We start from the raw sequence: 19,214 nt of genomic DNA, 5'->3' as shown, positions 1-19,214 counted from the left end.
GTCTCATATTCACTTAAAAACCAAGCCCACAGGAACAAAGTAAATGAAAACACTGTAAACTGTAGACCACAAATCAGAAGAAAAGCAGACACCAAGCTAGCGCTTTCGTTCATTTCTGATGAAGTTTAGTGTACATTAAAGTGAATGAAAGCACTAGCTTGTTGTCTGGTTTTCTTTTGCTCTGGCTTTCTGAAAATGAATTTATTTATTCTTCAGCTTGGCATGGCATTTCTGTTAAAATGAAAAGATGGATATTGTCTTTCTTCATTGCTCCAAGTCAGTCTCGTTGTAGGGGCTCAGTCTCCCTCATAGCGGGGATGACCAGCTTCTGTGCTGCTGTTTTTCCATTTGCTCTTGTAAAGATGAAAACACTGTGCTGTTACCAGCTTTTGCAAGCTTCACAAGTTTCTCTTATTGTTGGGGCTGGGAAATGTGAGTGGCAATGACTTTTTTTTTTGCTATGGCTCTGGCATGTGTGGACCCCCCTCTCCCTTTAGGTGCAGAGTTCTGTTGCTCCCAGCTGGCTTAGTTAGCCTAAGGCTGGCATTTCACAGACACACACACACACACACACACACACACACACACACACACACACTTGCTCATGCATTTTCATTTTCAGTTACTCTGTGTGAACAGTCAGCCATTTCATTCTCACTCCACTATTTGCTGTCTGCTAAACTGTTCCTTAAATGAATAGCATCAAAGATGTGAAAACATTCCCAGAAACTGCTGCTTCCTAATCCCTTTCTGAAGCAGACACTTACTCTTCGTTACTATAAATTGCTAAGTGTTCTGCATCCGTTTCTGTCACCCTTTCTCTTTCTACTGGCAGTTACTATGAAGAACATTCTCTTGCATTCATTCATCTCAAACATTCTAGAAATAGAGCTTTGATAAACAGCAACCCCCGCCTCGTTTCCTTGCTGCTTTTTGCATGTTTGTATGTATATGAGAGAGTTTACAAGTGTAGTGTATTTTATTCAGATAAGTAAATTGCATTCTTACTGGACTAACGCTACGTGTTTTTTTACTGGAGTTGACGCTACTTAATTTTACTTACTGTCCTGTAATTTGTGTTGCACTATTAGAATGCTTGAGTTGTATGAAATCTGTATATATGTAATTGTATTTAATCTGAATCATAGTGAAACGGGCAGTTTAGTATCAGCTGATTTTCTAATGCACCAAAGTCTGAAGTTAAAATTAATAACCCACCATTTAGTACTGTTTATGTATAAAGGAAGAGTGCTACTGATGCTTTAGCTGAGACCAGAGTTATGGTGTCTCAGCCATGTATGCCATTGACTAGCAAATATATGATAATTTTATGGTATATTTTTTGACAAGGTAAATTATCCCATTGCTATTGTAATTTTAGCAGCGTTTTTGTTATTGTGAAAGATCAAGTGCAAGACTGGTTGTCAGCATGACTTGTATTCTGTTTTTTGTTTTGCTTGACTGATGCTTTTCTTGCAGTCAGTTTCTGTCATTTTTATAGTATTGATGATGAAAATATGGTTGACTCACTTGTAAAAGGTGCTAACAACAGAGAACTTGAAGAAAGCAATTCAAATAATCTCAAAACATATAAAATGTTATCATGGCTGTCCTAGTGGAACTAATAATCTGGTCAACAAAACAGAAGTTTAATTTATGTTACCGGTATAAGAAGGCTTTGTTGTCAGCCTTCTTTAAGATTTGTGCCACTGCCTACCCAAAAACTGAAAACTGAGGAAAATAAACATTTTCTTTAGCATTTTTAAGTATAGAATTTACTGTCATAATGGAAACCATAGCTGCAATAGCAGAGCTCAGTTGTGGCAAGCTTTTTTAATTCTAAGGGCTTTTTATATGTCTATCCTAGTGAGCTAGAGCTAATGGATATGATGGCTTTAAAAGGAGTTTAGTGTACATTATGAATTATGACACCAAAAGCTGTTTCATAGTGCTACATTTAATATATATATTTTTTCTCTACAGGAGTCTCCTCAGGACAGTGCCATTACCAGGGATGTCAATCGAACATTTCCTGCTCATGATTATTTTAAAGATAATGGTGGAGATGGACAAGATTCTTTATACAAAATTTGCAAGGTATTACAGTTACTTCTCATATAAAGTCCTCCAGCAGCTGGTGTACTGTGTAAGCTGAGACCTCCTAGTAGTGGTTTGTTCTCAAGAGTATGTTATTGATAAATGCCTGTAGTATGGGTGCTTACCTGATGTATGCTGCATGTTCCTAGTGTTCTTCGGGATATACTGCTAGTACTGACCTTTTGTAGTTAGCAGGATGGTAGTAATGGTATATGGCATTCTTCAGCTACTTGGCAGTCATTTATTGAAGAAATTTGCTTCCTTAAAAAAAAAAGATTTTAGCATGTAAATCTGAATATGGAAGGCACTTGGCCACACAACCTAATCTGAATTCTGCAAGATTTCTAGTGGGGAATATTTCATTTCCAGTTCTTAGTGCTTATCTTTGCCCTTTCCACTCTGGGCAACATTTAAACCTGTATTACTTGCTTAATTTTCTGTGCTTGTAATTTTTGTTTACTGGTTAAGCTCACTTTTCAGGAGCAGCCCTGGAGCAGTTTCTGTTTAAGCAACTTGCTCAAAGTCAAAGCTAAAGCCACACAGTAAACATATGGAGGCTGAAGGGATCAGAACCTGGACTCCAGGAATTTTGACCTAGGATATTGCTTGAAAGGGTCTTTGGGTCAGTCCACCAACTTGGTTAACAAATCAGGCGTGTTTATAAAATGTGTAAGCCTTTTTTATGTAGCTAAGAGGGCCCCTCTAATTGTTCCTATACCTGGATGATTATCTCATCCTAATCATTATTGAGCTGTTTTAAACCATTGTGTAACTTCATTGAATAGCTCTGCTATCTTCTAGGTATAGCATTGCAAATGAATCAGTCATCCCAACAATGTCAGAGGATTCACTTGGTGCAGTAGTAGATCTGGTTATCACCACAGATTTTTATACCATGGAAAAAGTTCCATTAACTCATTCACTCTGGAGCAGCTCAGAAAAAGCTGCCTGCTTAATTCCACCATAGGAACAACAGTGCAGCCTGAGCTCATTTTCAGAAAATCCATTTGTAATACTATACAGAAAACAAATGTTCATAACACTTTAACTATGAGCTACACTAAAAATGTAAACGCGAAAGTTGTTCAGCAGACACTGACCTTTCTAACAGTGTAAGTGTTGATAGTGCATATCAAAGTCATTAGTAAATATTTGGCAAGGAATGCTGATATCGTGCATATTTTCTACCTTTTTGAAAAAGCAAAGCACAATATCTTGGTCTATGTACCATGCAGACCCATACAATTTGAATTTAATTTGTTAGTATGAATGTCAGCTTTAAAATTATACCTTAACCATTACTGTGTGACGCTCCTTTCATGAAATATTTACAGAAATATGATTAATATATTTCTCATAATTGATAAATAAAGCATATCTCATCACCTGTAACAGACAGAGCCTACATATCAGTGTAGAAGTTGTGCATCTGAATGTCAGCTTCAAAATGATACATCATTTGTGTGATTACCATGCTCCCTCACAAAGATATGGGCATAATAATAAGTATTGTAAATGTATAATTTTCATATTCGTACAAGCCTAAACAAACTGTGATATCTGTACGTGTGTACAGTTCACAGACACAGTTCTTTTACCATCATGTAAGGAGTAACGCTGTCTTCAAAATGAGGTATTACTTCACACAATGAGATGCTCCCTTGCAAAGTTATTTACCAAAATATGAAAAAAATCATAATTTCCATAACCTAAGTCTGAAACAAACTTTGATATCTGCCTATGAGTACAACATACAGGCACCATTCTTTTACCATGTTAGAACTATAAATAATCTTTTCAAAATGAGGTATTACTTAGCACATTCAGATGTTCCCTTGCAAAGCTATTTACCAAAATATGAAAAAAAAAACATAATTTCCATAACCTAAGTCTGAAACAAACTTTAATATCTGCACGTGTCAAACATGCAGGCACAATTTTTTTACTCTGTTAGAACCAGCAATACTGTCTTCAAAGTGAGATATTACTTCCCACGTTCAGATGCTCCCTTGCAAAGTTATTTACTAAAATATGAAAAAAATCATAATTTCCATAACCTAAGTTCGAAACAAACTTTTATATCTGCCTTTTAGTACAACATACAAGCACCATTCTTTTACCATGTTAGAACTATAAATAATATTTTCAAAATGAGGTATTACTTAGCACATTCAGATGCTCCCTTGCAAAGTTATTTACCAGAATATGAAAAAAAAAATCATAATTTCCATAACCTAAGTCCGAAACAAACTTTGATATCTGCACGTGTGTCAAACATACAGGCACAATTATTTTACCATGTTAGAACCAGCAATACTGTCTTCAAAATGAGATATTACTTGGTACATTCAGATGCTCCCTTGCAAAGTTATTTACCATAATATGAAAAAAAAAACATAATTTCTATAACAGTTATTTGCCAAGCTCAGAGAAATTAATTTTGCACAACACATTTCATAATAGTGTTTTACTTACTATACTGGTCCGACTTGGTCATGGGTGTTTTCCATTCTTCTCACAAGCTGCATGTTAGCAATCTTGCATGGCTCTACTCACGCCATTGTGGAGGTTGGTCAAGAACAACGCAATGCCCTCGTCAGTTAGGTGAATGCCATCCCTTCTGAACAGGTGAACATCTTCCGCGGTGATGCCGTTATGGCAGATTGTAGATCCACCGACCCTGTGCATCAAGCCATGCATGAACGCATTCTGTAAACGTCTGAACAGCAGAAGACAGTCTTACCTTAGCTGAAATAAAGCATGGGTGGACACTGACAAGGGTGCACAGCAAGGGCACATGTAAAGAGAAGAAGCAGGGTAAGGACTGCCACTCCACTAATATGCCAAGGACAGGCATGGGGCTCCAGATGTTAGTAATCTGTAGTGTCCCATAGCTGTGCTGGCTGCCCACTCAGACTGCTGATACCACTATGGTCTCATGACCTCCTTCAGTGTCAGCAGTCTGCCTTACCTCTGCCTTTTCTCTTTACATGTGCCCATTCAGCAATGGACCTAAGGGATGAGGGACTGAAGTAACTCACTAATTGCTGTCCTGACCTTCATACATTTACTACCCTCACCTACATACACTGACGACACCTGAAGGGAGGGAGACTGAGTGGAGTGCTACATCAGGGCAACATGTCAAAAGACAAAGACTGACCCAGGCTGTGTCTTTTTGCATGTGTCCTTTCCCGGAGGGAAACATTACATCACAGTGGCACACCCAAGCCCATGCTTACCTAGGACAGCAGCACTATGGGACTGAGCTGAAGAGTCTCCAAGTTCCCAACTGTGATCCAGGTGGATCACAAGATCCATGCTGGCTGGTTATGCCCCCTGTGATGCACCCACCAACACAAGATTCGGCGATGGGACAACGTAGGTTTTTTGGTTTCTCCCTTTCCAGTGATTCCCAGAACAGCAGAAGACAGTCTTACCTTACCTGAAATATTCCAGCCACTTTCTCATGAAAAAACAGCAATTGAAGATGTAATGTCTACATTTTTCCTCCGAGACTGCTTACTTTTCTTGAAATTGTATACATGACATAAATGAAAGTAGGGTGGAGGGGTGGGGGTGTATTGCAATCACTGCAAGTGGAGAAAGAGCCAAATGTGAGTTGTGCATTCATCAATGTGATAACGACTTCTACTTATTTGAATAACAGTGACAGCTGCTGACAGTTTTACCTGAAAAGTGACAATGACTCAGTACTATATTGTAACTGCACTGTGCTAACGACTTGCAAAGTTATGCACGGCCAGACACAGGTGATAATTGCTGGCATTCATTATATTACCTTCTGCAGGTGTTATGCAACACAGTCATAATCTGTTACAAGGCCACAGTCAGTCAAATAGTATAACACTTACATATTACTGTGCCCTTCCTCCCACCTAAATTCCACATGTGACTGACAAAGCCAGGAGAAATGCATAAAAATATGGTAGCTCCATGCTGTCAGTAGTCACTCTGTAATAACCTTTATCTCACTCAGGCAACTACTCACTGTAATCATATTAATAATAATAAGACATGCAGAAATGTCAAACTAGATAGCTTGTCTTCTGCCATTCACTTACTCAACAAAAACAGTATAAAAGTTATTATTGAGCCCATCCTCCCACCTATTTGTTAGCAACATACCAAGCAGTGAGGAATGAGTCTTATTACAATTGTTTGTCTACATCACAAAATCCTGTGGAATAAACAGTAAATGTCAAATACACAAACAAGTGCAGACCATCATTTGCTAAGTAATATGGTCTGATACCCTTGTACTCCCATGCTGCAACTGCACAAATAAGGTGATAATCACCTGCATGTCTTGACTGCAAGATTCTGCATGCTCTAACAAAAGGTGATAATTGCTCCACATAACCTATATGTGGGGCCTGATATGGGGCATCTCTAGTAGGCCAGGCTCCGCAATTGCCTTGTGGGGGAGACACAGATCCATCTCTGTGCTTCTCCCCAAACAACAAATGCAGCAACTACTTCGCCCTAATTCTCCCACAGGGGCAAACCCCAAGGGATGCTCTGATGCACAATTGGCCCACTGGACTTCTGTATGCCTTTCTCCCCATTCATTTGATTGCCTTTCTCCCCATTCATTTGATTTCCAAGTTTCTTCAGAAAGCCAAAAAGTTGAAGAGGACAATAATCCTCATTTCCCAATATTGGCCTCAACAAATCTGGTTTCCTTTCCTTTGCCCTTATCTTCAGAAGGATCCCTGGATTCTGGATCCCTTTCCAGACCTGTTGTCACATCTGACAGGAATGACTCATCCCAACCTTCTCAATCTCAAGCTGACAGCTTGGTTCCTCCAGTTCCATTGATCGCCACACACCGAGGCTCTCCCCCCAGTCCATTATATCTTGATGTTCTCTCACTCATAAGCCATCTACTCAGAAACTATGTAGGAGTTTATATGATCAGGCAAACTTAAACAACTTCAAGTTGCAATGAAACACATTCTAAAACAATGATGTATATTTAAATCATTCACAGCCAGTGTTATATGCCAACAAAAGTAAACTCACCCTGTTCAAAATTGGCTCATGACACATTCAGTATCACTACAATGAACAGCAGTAATACTGGACTCATATCACACCAATTTATACCGTCTTACACACTTAAATCTGATCTTCATATAAACTATACAATAGGCAAAGCAAATAAGACACTTGGAATGCTTTGTTGAGCAAAATCCTAACTGATTTCACGCCACTAACTTTTCCATCTCTCCTACTCAGCAGTACTTAGTAACATACATTAAAATCAGTAACACAAACATGAACAAGAATATAATGAAATAGGCAACTATGCAAACCTTCCAGAAAGAATGCACCAATGTGCTGCTTTTCAGAAAATAGAATGTTTAGATATACAAAATTACATAACATTTATGCAGCTCATCTCAGGTGTATACACAAGATAATCTATAACTCACATAAATACCCATCTATACAGACATTGTTCAAATTATCAGTCCAATAAAAAGCAAGTATTAACCATTATTGAGTCAAATAACTATGGCTGAGTCACTACACTTGCCACAACAAGTTATAGAATTCCAATGAAAGGAGATGGAGTGAACAGCCGTCACTAAAAACCACTCAAGGTTCACTCCGGAGACCAAATAAGGGTATGAGACCCAAAACAACTAAATAATAAATGTATGTGATATGTGATATTGTGTTTTTTCTGAGGAAGACATTCGAAAACGCACTTTTGTTACAACAAGCGTTATTAAACCAAACGTTTATTTCATCCTTATGGTTACGTTTCGTTCATCATATTGAACTGTTATTTTTATTATTTAGTTGTTTTGGGTCTCATATCCTTATTTGGTCTCCGGAGTGAACCTTGAGAAGTTATAGAATTCAATACTGAGCAATACCAGACCCCAGTTAACTTGTTGGTTAGTCTTTCTTTGTCATACATCCTTCAGGTAACTGGAATATGTTTACCATTAGATCTTTGAATCAATTGCAAACCCAGGCAGCACAATGGAACATAACCAAACAGGGACAACAGTCTATACAGAAACTAAGATTGGCCTTCTTAGAAAATGCTGATATACAAAGACAGGTTCCAAAAGCCTACTAGGAGGAGATCAGCTTGTCATCTTTTGAAGGATTTGTAAGTAATATCTGAATGTAGCTTGTGTAACCACTGGTATTATTTGGTGCACTTTTTTAATTATACATAGATATGCAAGCTGTAAGGGAAAAAATACCTAGACTTTTCGGCAGTTTAAAGGGTCTGCAATCCTGAATCTGCTCAGCTGGCGGCATCTCTAACATAAGCTTGCAGCTAGCACCAACCCTTAACCTTTAAAACGTCAACATTCATAAACACATTCTCCATTCACTCCTTTACCGTTCGAGCTCTCATACACCCAAGCAGGCACTTCTACATTCATACACACACACACTGCATTCACTCCTTCACCAATCGCTCTCTCATACACCCAAGCAGGCACTTCTACATTCATAAACACACACTGCATTCGTTCCTTCACCGATCGCTCTCATACACCCAAGCAGGCACTTCTACATTCATAAACACACTCTGCATTCATTCCTTCACTGATCGCGCACTCATACACACACGCAGGCACTTCTACATTCATAAACACACTCTGCATTCATTCATTTACCGATCGCTCTCTCATACACACACGCAGGCACATCTACATTCATACACATACTCTGCATTCATTCATTAACCGATTGCTCTCTCATACACACATGCAGTTACTTCTACATTCATACACACTCTGCATTCATTCATTTACCAATCGCTCTCTCATACACACACACACAGGTGCTTCAATATTCATCACACACTCTTCATTCACTCCTGTACCATTCGCTCTCCCATACACACATGCAGGCACCTCTATATACATACACACACACTTCATTCTCTCTGCACACACTTGCAATCAGTGCACCAAAATACACAAGAATCAAACCCACTACCCTAGCCTACATAATGTCAGCTTACCTTACCACAGGCTAAATGAATTCAGCAGTAAGGTTCTTGTCACCGGCAGAAGAAAAAACACGAGACCTTCGAAGCAAAAACCACCAAACCATGCGTCTCTGATTCTGATCAGTAAATAGAGGGATCCAGCAGCAGGCAGAATCTGCAAATATCAGAAAAAAGAAAGGAAATATGTGCTGATGGACCCTCTATTTATTCATGGAGAACAAAAGAAATTTAGATTTGGGGTGGAGGTGTTATACACGTGGTGGCTTGGACTGCAATAATCCGATTGGCTGCCACCACTTGCATAATCGACCGCTTTACAAGCTGATTTTCTTCAAAAACTTCAATGTGAGTAGCATGTAAAAACACACTGAATCGTAGGTATATGATGTAAAGAACAAGTCAGACTACGATTTAAGCATGTTTTACATGCTACTCACATTGAAAATCTACATTGCAGTTTGTCACGTCAGTTGAAGGTACTCTGTGGTAACAGCTTGCAATTCCTATTGTCTCACATCACACTCGGGTGTAAGTACAGAGGCGCTGTGAGACGGTACTCGGGGTTAATGAGTTAAGGATTGGAGTACATAATTTTGATTGATTGGCTAAGCTTGTTCAGGAGTGTAAGCTTGAATTAGGTAGTCAGAGCCTTTCAGACTTTAAATAACAGAAGGATCAGTCAGTTCAGTGGTTTGCTGTACTCTGAACTGTTGAGCAGTGTAAATCTCATTTGGCATGCATCACAAGAGCCTGCTGTATGACTGGTAAGGCAGTATCTGTGTCCTTGTTATGGGCTTCATAGACTTCACTTCTTTTTCTGTGTGTCATTAATTTTTGCTTAGTTGCACTATTATCTATTGTTATTGATTTTAAGCTTGAATTCTTACATTTCTTATGCTCATTCTTTAGCCTTTGGCTGTTGCTTTTAGTAATCAAAGTAGCTTGATATATATATATATATATATATATATATATATATATATATATATATATATATATATATATATTGTTTAATGGTTTATTTATTGCTTTATTAATTGAACCCATTTAAATACTTTGCTTGCGTCAATTTGCCTGTTTTGCTGCTATTTTGTCCTTTTTCTGTGTCATATTCATTTTGCGTACAGAGCAGGAGTAAAGGCTTATGCCTTGGGGTTTGTTGGGCTTATAAATAGTGAGGAGATGTTTGTCTTCAGATCTGAGATATTTGTTTGTGATATAAAAGTTGATTAAAGGGCTAAGACCAGGACAAGCTAGTGGGTTTTGGATGATTTTGTATACTGTAGTAAGTTGTAAGTATTGGAGTTGGAAGGGGAGTTAAAGCCATCTTAGGGAATGTAGGACTTTACAGTGATGAGTTAGAGAAGTTGCACTTACGGCAAATGTGGCAGTTTTGTTATAGCAGGTTTCTAGTTTTTTTCTTAGGGAGGTGTGTAATTTAGCTTGAATTGGGGCCCCATATAACAGTGAGGGCAAGAGGTAGGTTTTGGCCAGGGTAATTTTGGTAGCTACTGAGAGGAAGATTTTATTCCTGTATGGCATACTTAGGTTTTTTTTTTTTTTTTTTTTTTTATACTGTCTTGTAAGCGTAGGTCAAACCTGATATTGTCAGTTGCTGACAACCAAACAAAACGAAAAAATGAACTGCAGACCTGCTAGCGAAGAAACCAAGTAAGCCAGAAGCCATAAATTTAGCGCTTTCATCCACTGTTTAATATGTGAACTTCCTCAGAAACATTTTCAAATGATTTCCAGTTCCTTAAATAACTTACTAAGCAGGAAATGACATCATGACCATCAAACTGAAAAAATAACAAATGTGATTTTCTACAATGAATAATGAAATAGTCATAATAATAAATAAAAAGATGTATATATATATATTATATATATAAATAAATATCCATATATACACATTATATATGTATACATGCATAAATACAATCATAAAAAATGCAATGTAAATTCATACTGTATAATTAGAATGATAATCAACTTGAGCATATGAAATACATATCCAAAGACCTCTCCCACATTTACACAACGATCACGTACATACACACACACATATATACATATATACACACACACACACACACACACACACACACACACACACACACGCGCGCACACTTAAAATTGGACGCTCACTATGAATATGTTAAGTGCACATGTAAAAAAAATAAATATATATGTCATAGAAAATGTATGTGACAAAATAAAAAATAAAATGTAATATATATACAAGTACATTCACCAAAATGTATATAATATATATAAAAAATAATATATGCATAAGGCAAAAAAAATATATATATGTGTGAATGTATTTAAATAATACCATATCTCTGAAAAAATCAGAGTGATATAAAAATGTATGTGTACACACATGTACACCACACACACAACACAAATGAATCAAATGCATATGGTCTCAAAAACCTATCTATATTTCAAAAAACATTTTAAATTAATATAATCATTAAGGCCAGGCAACCTATCAGCCCCCAACAAAAGTTGCCACAATGTCTCCTTACATTCTAAGACATTGTTTAAATCTCCTCCAAAATCACTAGTGTTGATTTTTTCCAAAACTGAAAATTGAAATTTCTTGAACTCTACATGTTAAAGAATGTTTGGCCAAAGAATTGAGCTGATGTTTATTTTTTATAGCCAAATTGTGATTTTGGAGGAGATTTAAACAATGTCTTAGAATGTAAGGAGACATTGTGGCAACTTTTGTTGGGGGCTGATAGGTTGCCTGGCCTCAGTGATTATATTAATTTAAAATGTTTTTTGAAATATAGACAGGTTTTTGAGACCATATGCATGTGATTCATTTGTGTTGTGTGTGTGGTGTACATGTGTGTACACATACATTTTTATATCACTCTGATTTTTTCAGAGATATGATATTATTTACATACATTCACACATATATATTTTTTTGCATTATGCATATATTATTTTTTATATATATTATATACATTTTGGTGAATGTACTTGTGTATATATTACATTTTATTTTTTATTTTGTCACATACATTTTCTATGACATATATATATTTTTTTACATGTGCACTTTACATATTCATAGTGATCGTCCGATTTTATGTGTGTGTGTGTGTGTGTGGGTGTGTATGTATATATGTGTGTGTATGTATGTGATCGTTGTGTAAATGTGGGAGAGGTCTTTGGATATGTATTTCATATGCTCAAGTTGATTATCATTCTAATTATACAGTATGAATTTACATTGCATTTTTTATGATTGTATTTATGCATTTATACATATATAATGTGTATATATGGATATATATATATATTTATATATATATATATATATATATATATATATATATATATATATATATATATATATACACACACATCTTTTTATTTGTTATTATTATGACAATATTTCATTATTCATTGTAGAAAATCACATTTGTTATTTTTTCAGTTTGATGGTCATAATGTAATTTCCTGCTTAGTAAGTTATTTAAGGAACTGGAAATCATTTGAAAATGTTTCTGAGGAAGTTCACGTATTAAACAGTGGATGAAAGCGCTAAATTTTTGGCTTCTGGCTTACTTGGTTTCTTCGCTAGCAGGTCTTCAGTTCATTTTTTCATTTTGATATTGTCAGTTGTGACACCTAATAGTTTGGTATGCTGAACCAATTCAGTTTCAGTATCGTTGGCTGAAAAGATCTTGAAGTTTGTTTTATTGGAGCTATGGGGTTTGTGGGTGAAAAGAAGGAGCATTGTTTTTTTTTTTTTTTTTTCCAGTAGGAGTTCAGCATTGGAGAGCCATGTTTCTATGGAAGAGAAAGCTTGTTGTGTTATATGTTGTGGGTGAGTTAATGTGTATGATACACAGATGATAGTGAAGTCATCTGCATACTGGATTAGAGTGCCTTCAAAGGAGGATCTATGTAAGTTATTGATGAAGATATTAAATAGTAATGGGCCAAGGATGGATCCTTGAGGTACACCTGTATGGTTGATGTCATATGGGAAAATAGAGCCCTGCCATTTTACTGTTTGCTCCCTGCTAGAAAACCACTGAAGAGAGAGGGAGCAGTTTCAAAGGTTTCATGGCCTCAATAGATAGCCAGTCACCACATATTATAAAGAGCGGGAGTGGAGCATGTTAATCACCTGTACCGATAATTTAAGCAGGACTCTTGGTATTTTCTTTTAAATGCCAAAATGAAGAAAAGGCTGTCTGAATGTGAGACTGCTCAGGAAAAGATGTTTCAAAAAATAAAAGACAATTAAAAGACAGAACCCCTGAGAAGCTGGAAGGAACAGACTTCATTAATTTTATGAAATCACAAATAAGCAACTGGACTGGTATTCCAACAGCAGGAATTGTTATTTGAAAGGGCACATTGTGTGTGTGCTCCAGACCTGGCTGTGAGAAAGCAACCTAGACCTTTAATAGTAAAGATGCAATCCTACCAGCAGGAGGAGTTGATTTTGACAAACCTTTGGTAGAAGGACAAAAGTCAGACAGGACTCACAGATAAACGCAAACAAGAAAGAGTAGTGAACTGTATTAAAAATGTAGAGTGCATATAGCTATTTTACAAGAGACACACTCAGAAAGATCTGGACATGTGAATTTGATAAAGAAAGGTTTTCAGTAAGGTTATTCATCAGAGTACCTGGGACAAGAAAAAGAGTACTACTTATATTAATTGCAAGAGGAGCTCTAATAGTGATAGAAGAAAATAAAAAGATAATGGCAGATATGTAGTGCTAAGGGGCTACTGGCAAGGGAGGAGGATTACACTGGCATGTATGTACATTCCACCTAAAACTGGTATAATGGAGCTTAAGAAAATTTGGGGAGAAATAATCAATTCTTGGCAAGCAATATTGCTTCCAGGTGGAGACTGAAATGTGATTTGCAACAGTGAAGATGTGTCTGGGGGCCCAGAGGAGAAAGCATACCAAACAAGGGTAGATTTTTTGAAGGAATTTATGAAAATGTGAATTCAGTAATGGGAGTTTGGAGTGAATTTACATAGTATTCCCCATGATATAAAAACTGGGCTAGGCTAGACAGAACTTAAATTTCACAGGAATATGTACCTTTAACTGAAAGTCTTGATACGCACCCAATAACTGTTTCAGATCATGTGCCAGTAATAACTAAAATAAAAACGCAGGGTAATGAAATAAAAATGAGACACTAGTGCTTTCGCACCTATCTGTTGAAAAGAGAGGAATCTAAGGAATGGGTAGTTGAGATTATTCAGGAGCTAAAAGAAAAAAACGGTGGTAAAATCAAACTAACTTTATTTCCAAAAACTCCAGTAAGCACTTTCGTCTCCCAACACTGAGACTTCATCAGACTGAATTAAATGCTGCCAAATTATGTTTAAATAATTAGCAAGCATAATCCTAGCAGCTGTTTAACCCTGGTGGGTAACAAGCATTAAGACTGACTTGCCATGTATACTCAAGCCATCCAAGTTCTTCATCAGCATTATTGTATCATAACCACTTATTTCATCTAATACAACAAATTTGAAATGAATTTTACAATTTCCCATTTCGTAATGCTTACCAATAGCATTGCTTTCATTACCAGTCTCTACTGCCCTTTTGTGGTCATACATTCTTTTGTGCAGTTCTCAGGCTTAATGCTCGTTACCCACCAGGGTTAAACAGCCACGAGGATTTTGTGGCTTATTTGAGAAAGAAAGGGGTTAAATCACTGACTTATGATAGTCGTGGTATGCTTGCTGTTTATTTAAACATAATTTGGCAGTATTTAATTCAGTCTGATGAAGTCTCAGTGCTGGGAGATAAATGCGCTTACTGGATTTTTTGGAAATAGTTAGTTTGATTTTACCACTGTTTTTTTTTCTTTTAGTTTATTTTTATTCAGTTTACGTTTTTTTTTTTTTTTTTTTTGATTATTCAGGAGCTATTAGAGGAGATAGATTTTTTTTTCTGAAAATATAGCTAGTGTGTGGGATAAAATTAAGCTGGAGTTTAAAAATAGGATGGAAATAAAAGAAAGGGAGCTATGATTAAAAAGTAACAATAATTATTTAGAGGGACTGACAAATGTTAAAGTACTGCAGAATTGGGGGAATGTCCCAGAACAAGAAGAGGATCAACTGCAGAATGCTAAGCAGAAAATAAGGTATTACCTCAATAAGCTGCATGAGTTTAGAAAGATTGGTGTTAAGCTACTGTTTTTTGATAATAAGGGTACAGTACAAAAACTTTTAGCACAACAACCCAGGCAACAGAAGGTAGAAGGGGGTTGTCACCAAGCTTAGGGAGCCTGCATCAAGGAAGGTAACGAGATCCTGTAGAGGTGTTAGAAATATTTTGGAAGTTCTTTGAAAGTCTGTATAAAGCAGAGAAATGTGAAATTCAAGAAAAGATACAAATATAAATGTTTATGGAAGAATTAAATACGCCAAGGTTAGAGGTAGATGAGGTTCAGTTACTAATAGTTAGGATAGGAGGAGATGAGATTAAAACTTATGTATAACCAATTTGTAGGAAAGTTCCCAGGAGTAAATGGTATTGCTGTGGAAGTTTGGAAGCTAGGAAGGCAAAACCTGATAAAGATCTGGAAAGTTTTGTTTAACAGTATTTTAAGCAGCAACATCGTGGAAGAAAGCAGTGGTGGCTGTAATACCTAAAGAGGGTAAAGATCCATCAGACCCAGCTTCATACAGACCCATTTCAATAATAAGCCTTGGTTATAAAGTGTTCATGTCTATAATGGCTAAAAGAATGACAAAAGTAATGCCAAAATTGATAGCTATGGATCAGTGTTTTGTGGAGCGGAGGCAAACATTTGACAACCTTAACAGAACACTGATGATACAGAGGGAAGCAGAATGTAATAAAATACCATTGTTGTTGGTGGGTCCTGATGCAGAGAAAGCATTTGACAGAGTAAGCTGGAACTTTATGAGCATGGCAATGGAAGCATTTGCATTTCCTGAAAAAGTATATGGTTGATTAGGAGGATATATGAGGGTTTGGAGGAGAAACTTAAAGTGGATGGGGTCCTCTCTGGTAATTTCTGCTTCAGCAGAGGAACCAGGCAGGGTTGTCCTCTTTCTCTTTGTTATTTGCATTATATTTAGGACCACTGGCCAAGAAAATAAGGGATTCAGAAATTCAAGAATATAATTGGTATGCTAATCAAGAAAAGCTGGCACTGTTTGCAGAGGATATTACTTTATACCTTACAAAAGCAGAAAGAGACATTACTGTATTGTGGAACATTTTGGGACAGTTTCAGATCATTTCAAGATACAGAATTAATGAGGTTAAAAGAAAGGCAATATTGGTAAATTATGTAACCACACTCAAATTGGTTCAGCAATATTTATATTTACGGGGACATGATGAAATGAAGCACTTAGGAGTATGGATTAAAAAGGATACTGGTGTGGCAGCTATGGATATGTGGGAAGAGACTAAACATAATGTAATAGAAAAACTGAAAAAATGAAAGCTTTGTTGTATTGATATGGATAGTAAGATACAAGCATTCAAAATGTTTTTAGTCCCATTAGTACGATTCTCGGCTGGAACGCCTTTTGTGGTGAGTCTGCATGTCCTCCCCACGGTCGAGTGAATTTAAAAAGACATGCAGATAGGTGCGTGTGCGTGTGTGTGTGGGTGTGCCTTCTTTGAAGGTTGGGCACCGGGCTGGTAACACGACACAGTAAAACTTCACTTCCAATCATTAGCGGACCAGAGTTCCGCTGTGGCGACCCCTAACTGGGAAAAGCTGAAAGACAGTTTGTAGTCTTTTACACAGCTCAGGCATATTTTTGTCAACCAGAGGAGAAGTTGTGGGTAGCAATTAATAAAGAGCTGAAGGACTTTATCTGGGAGGGCAGGACGGCAAGAGTTAAGTGGGTTACACTGATTCTTCCATTAGAACAGGGCAGATTGGGATTACCCAATGTTGAAGGGGTATTTCAGAGCTACACAGTTAAAGTTGAGGCTCCTGTACATAGCAGAAGCAGAAAAGTATAATTTAAAGTGGAAAGGGATGATGATGAAATGGGGGTGGGGGGGGGGCTCAAGAAACCAGGAGAGACTAGGATTTTGGTGCAGAGCTTTAAGAGGAATAGCAGTAATCATACAGAATGTTGTATCCATAAATTAATTAGCAGAAAGTATTTTAAGAACTAAGCCAACATGGGACTAGAGAAAGATTGTGCCGATAGGGATGACTACATTTAAGGATGTAGAGAATAGGCAAGGCGGGGCTGGAATTTACTGGAGAAAACTGGCAAAGGAACCGAGGTATTGGGAGGAAATAACTAGGGAGGGAAAGGTAATAGAATGTGAAGCGGCCAAGAATTGATTTGGGCTGGAGTTTAGAGATTGCCTTCCTTGTCAAGGATTGATATCAGAGTATAGACAAAGAGAAGGAAATAGGGGGGGGGGGTCCTAAACCAAATACCAGCACTGGTAGAGGTTTTAATAGACTCTAGAACAGAAGCTGCCATTAAAAAAGGAATAATTAGTAGAGCATATAAAATATTGCATAATAACTATAAGAATCAGAGGAGATTAGAAATGGTTAGGAAGCTGTTGGATAAGCAATTCACAAAGAAACAATGGGAAGATGTATATATATGTCTCCCAAATATGCAACAAAATCTAGAAGATGTAGGATTTCTGCTTGGAAATGTTTACATAGATATTTTTGTACCCTAAGTAGACTCTAGAGAATTTTTCCTCGGGTAGACAACAAATGTTGGAGGTGCAATGGGGTAGAAAGCGGTACTTGGGAACATATTTTCTAGTAGTGCGATGGTTTGGTGGACTTTGATTCCCTACGATGCACAGTCTGAGATGCTGGGTGGGTGGATTCGTGTGACAAGGGAGATGATTTTTCTGAGCTGTGATACAGAATTTGAATTGCCTAGACATGGAAGGGCCTTGCCAAGTCTAATTATGGTAGTTGCCAAAAAAGCAATTACTAGAAAATGGAAATTAAACTCTAAACCAACTGTATTAGAAGTAGTGAATGTAGTAACTGAGGGAAACCAACTGAAATTGAGATCTTTAGAAAAGGGTATGAGCAAACTACATAGGGGAAAAAAGGGAACGGTGGGAACAGTACATACAAGGGAGGAATGAGGTTTAAAAGAAGCCAGGACTTAAATGAGCTGTGTATGAACTGAAAATGATTGGGTAGATAAGTGATGTATAATGTTTGCAACTGGGAGTGTGTCAGTATGGTTTGTGATGTAAAGTGCTTGCAACTAGGATTGTGTTGGTGTGATTTGTTTTTGTTCATGTAACTGTATGATTGCTTATGTCATAAGTGATGGTTTAATAAAGATGTTTCCGTGTTTAAAAAAAGGGAGTCTGGATTTGAATAATTTATGTAATGTTGCTTTAGGTTTATGATATATAGCAATATATATGAAGTATAATATTTATTAATATTAATTTAATGCAGTTTGATTACTTTTGTTTAAATGTAAAATTGCGGATGTCACAAGTGTTAATTCAATAAAGATGTGCTTAAAAAAGGCAAAAGGAAGAAAAGATTGCTGTAGGAAGGAAGAAGGGAATGGAATACTTTTTTGTGGGTACAGATCTCCCTGTTTGTAAGAAGGGTGGAGGAGGAAGGTAATGAGAAAAAATGTAGGTAGGATTGAGTGTTGGGGAGAGGAAATGGGTACAAGCAAGTATATAACATGTACAAAGACTGATAGGGAGCAAGTTTCATACAGGGTATTCACAGTGAATGACTCAGACTGACAGAAAGTGGGTTACTGGTAGCGGGGAGGATTTGGACTACAAGCATGAGATGGGGAGTGACACAAAAGGGTGGGGAGCACAGGGATGGAAGACTGGGAGGGCTGAGGAAGGCCTGCCAAACATGCCAGAAGGGAATACACCCTTACGTCACTCACATTCATGACTGACAACATGGGCAAGTACTGTCTCTGACCTAAGGAAAGGGACTGGCCAGTATGGGCAAGTACTGTCTCTGATGACCTAAGTAAAGGGGACTGGCCAGTGCGTGTGTATCAGCTGCACATGGGGTATTCAGAATACTAACGTATGTAGCCAGATACAGATCGATTT

General features: G+C 37.2%; 1 protein-coding gene across 2 annotated transcripts in view; it reads left to right on the top strand.

Moving 5' to 3' along the window:
* Window positions 1-19,214, top strand: part of RABGAP1 (RAB GTPase activating protein 1) — a 4,144,188-nt gene that overhangs the window by 2,500,078 nt on the left and 1,624,896 nt on the right. For both annotated transcript variants that reach the window (XM_044058459.1, XM_044058460.1), the window contains one exon: window positions 1,984-2,097. In XM_044058459.1, coding sequence (XP_043914394.1) covers window positions 1,984-2,097 — 114 coding nt within the window. The remainder of the gene's footprint in view (window positions 1-1,983; window positions 2,098-19,214) is intronic.

The sequence above is a fragment of the Protopterus annectens genome, chromosome 16.part0 (assembly GCF_019279795.1).
Source record: "Protopterus annectens isolate FY-2018-M chromosome 16.part0, PAN1.0, whole genome shotgun sequence".
Classification (NCBI taxonomy): domain Eukaryota; kingdom Metazoa; phylum Chordata; order Ceratodontiformes; family Protopteridae; genus Protopterus; species Protopterus annectens.
The sequence above is the reverse complement of the archived record's forward strand: the minus strand, read 5'-3'. Positions and strand labels throughout refer to the sequence as shown.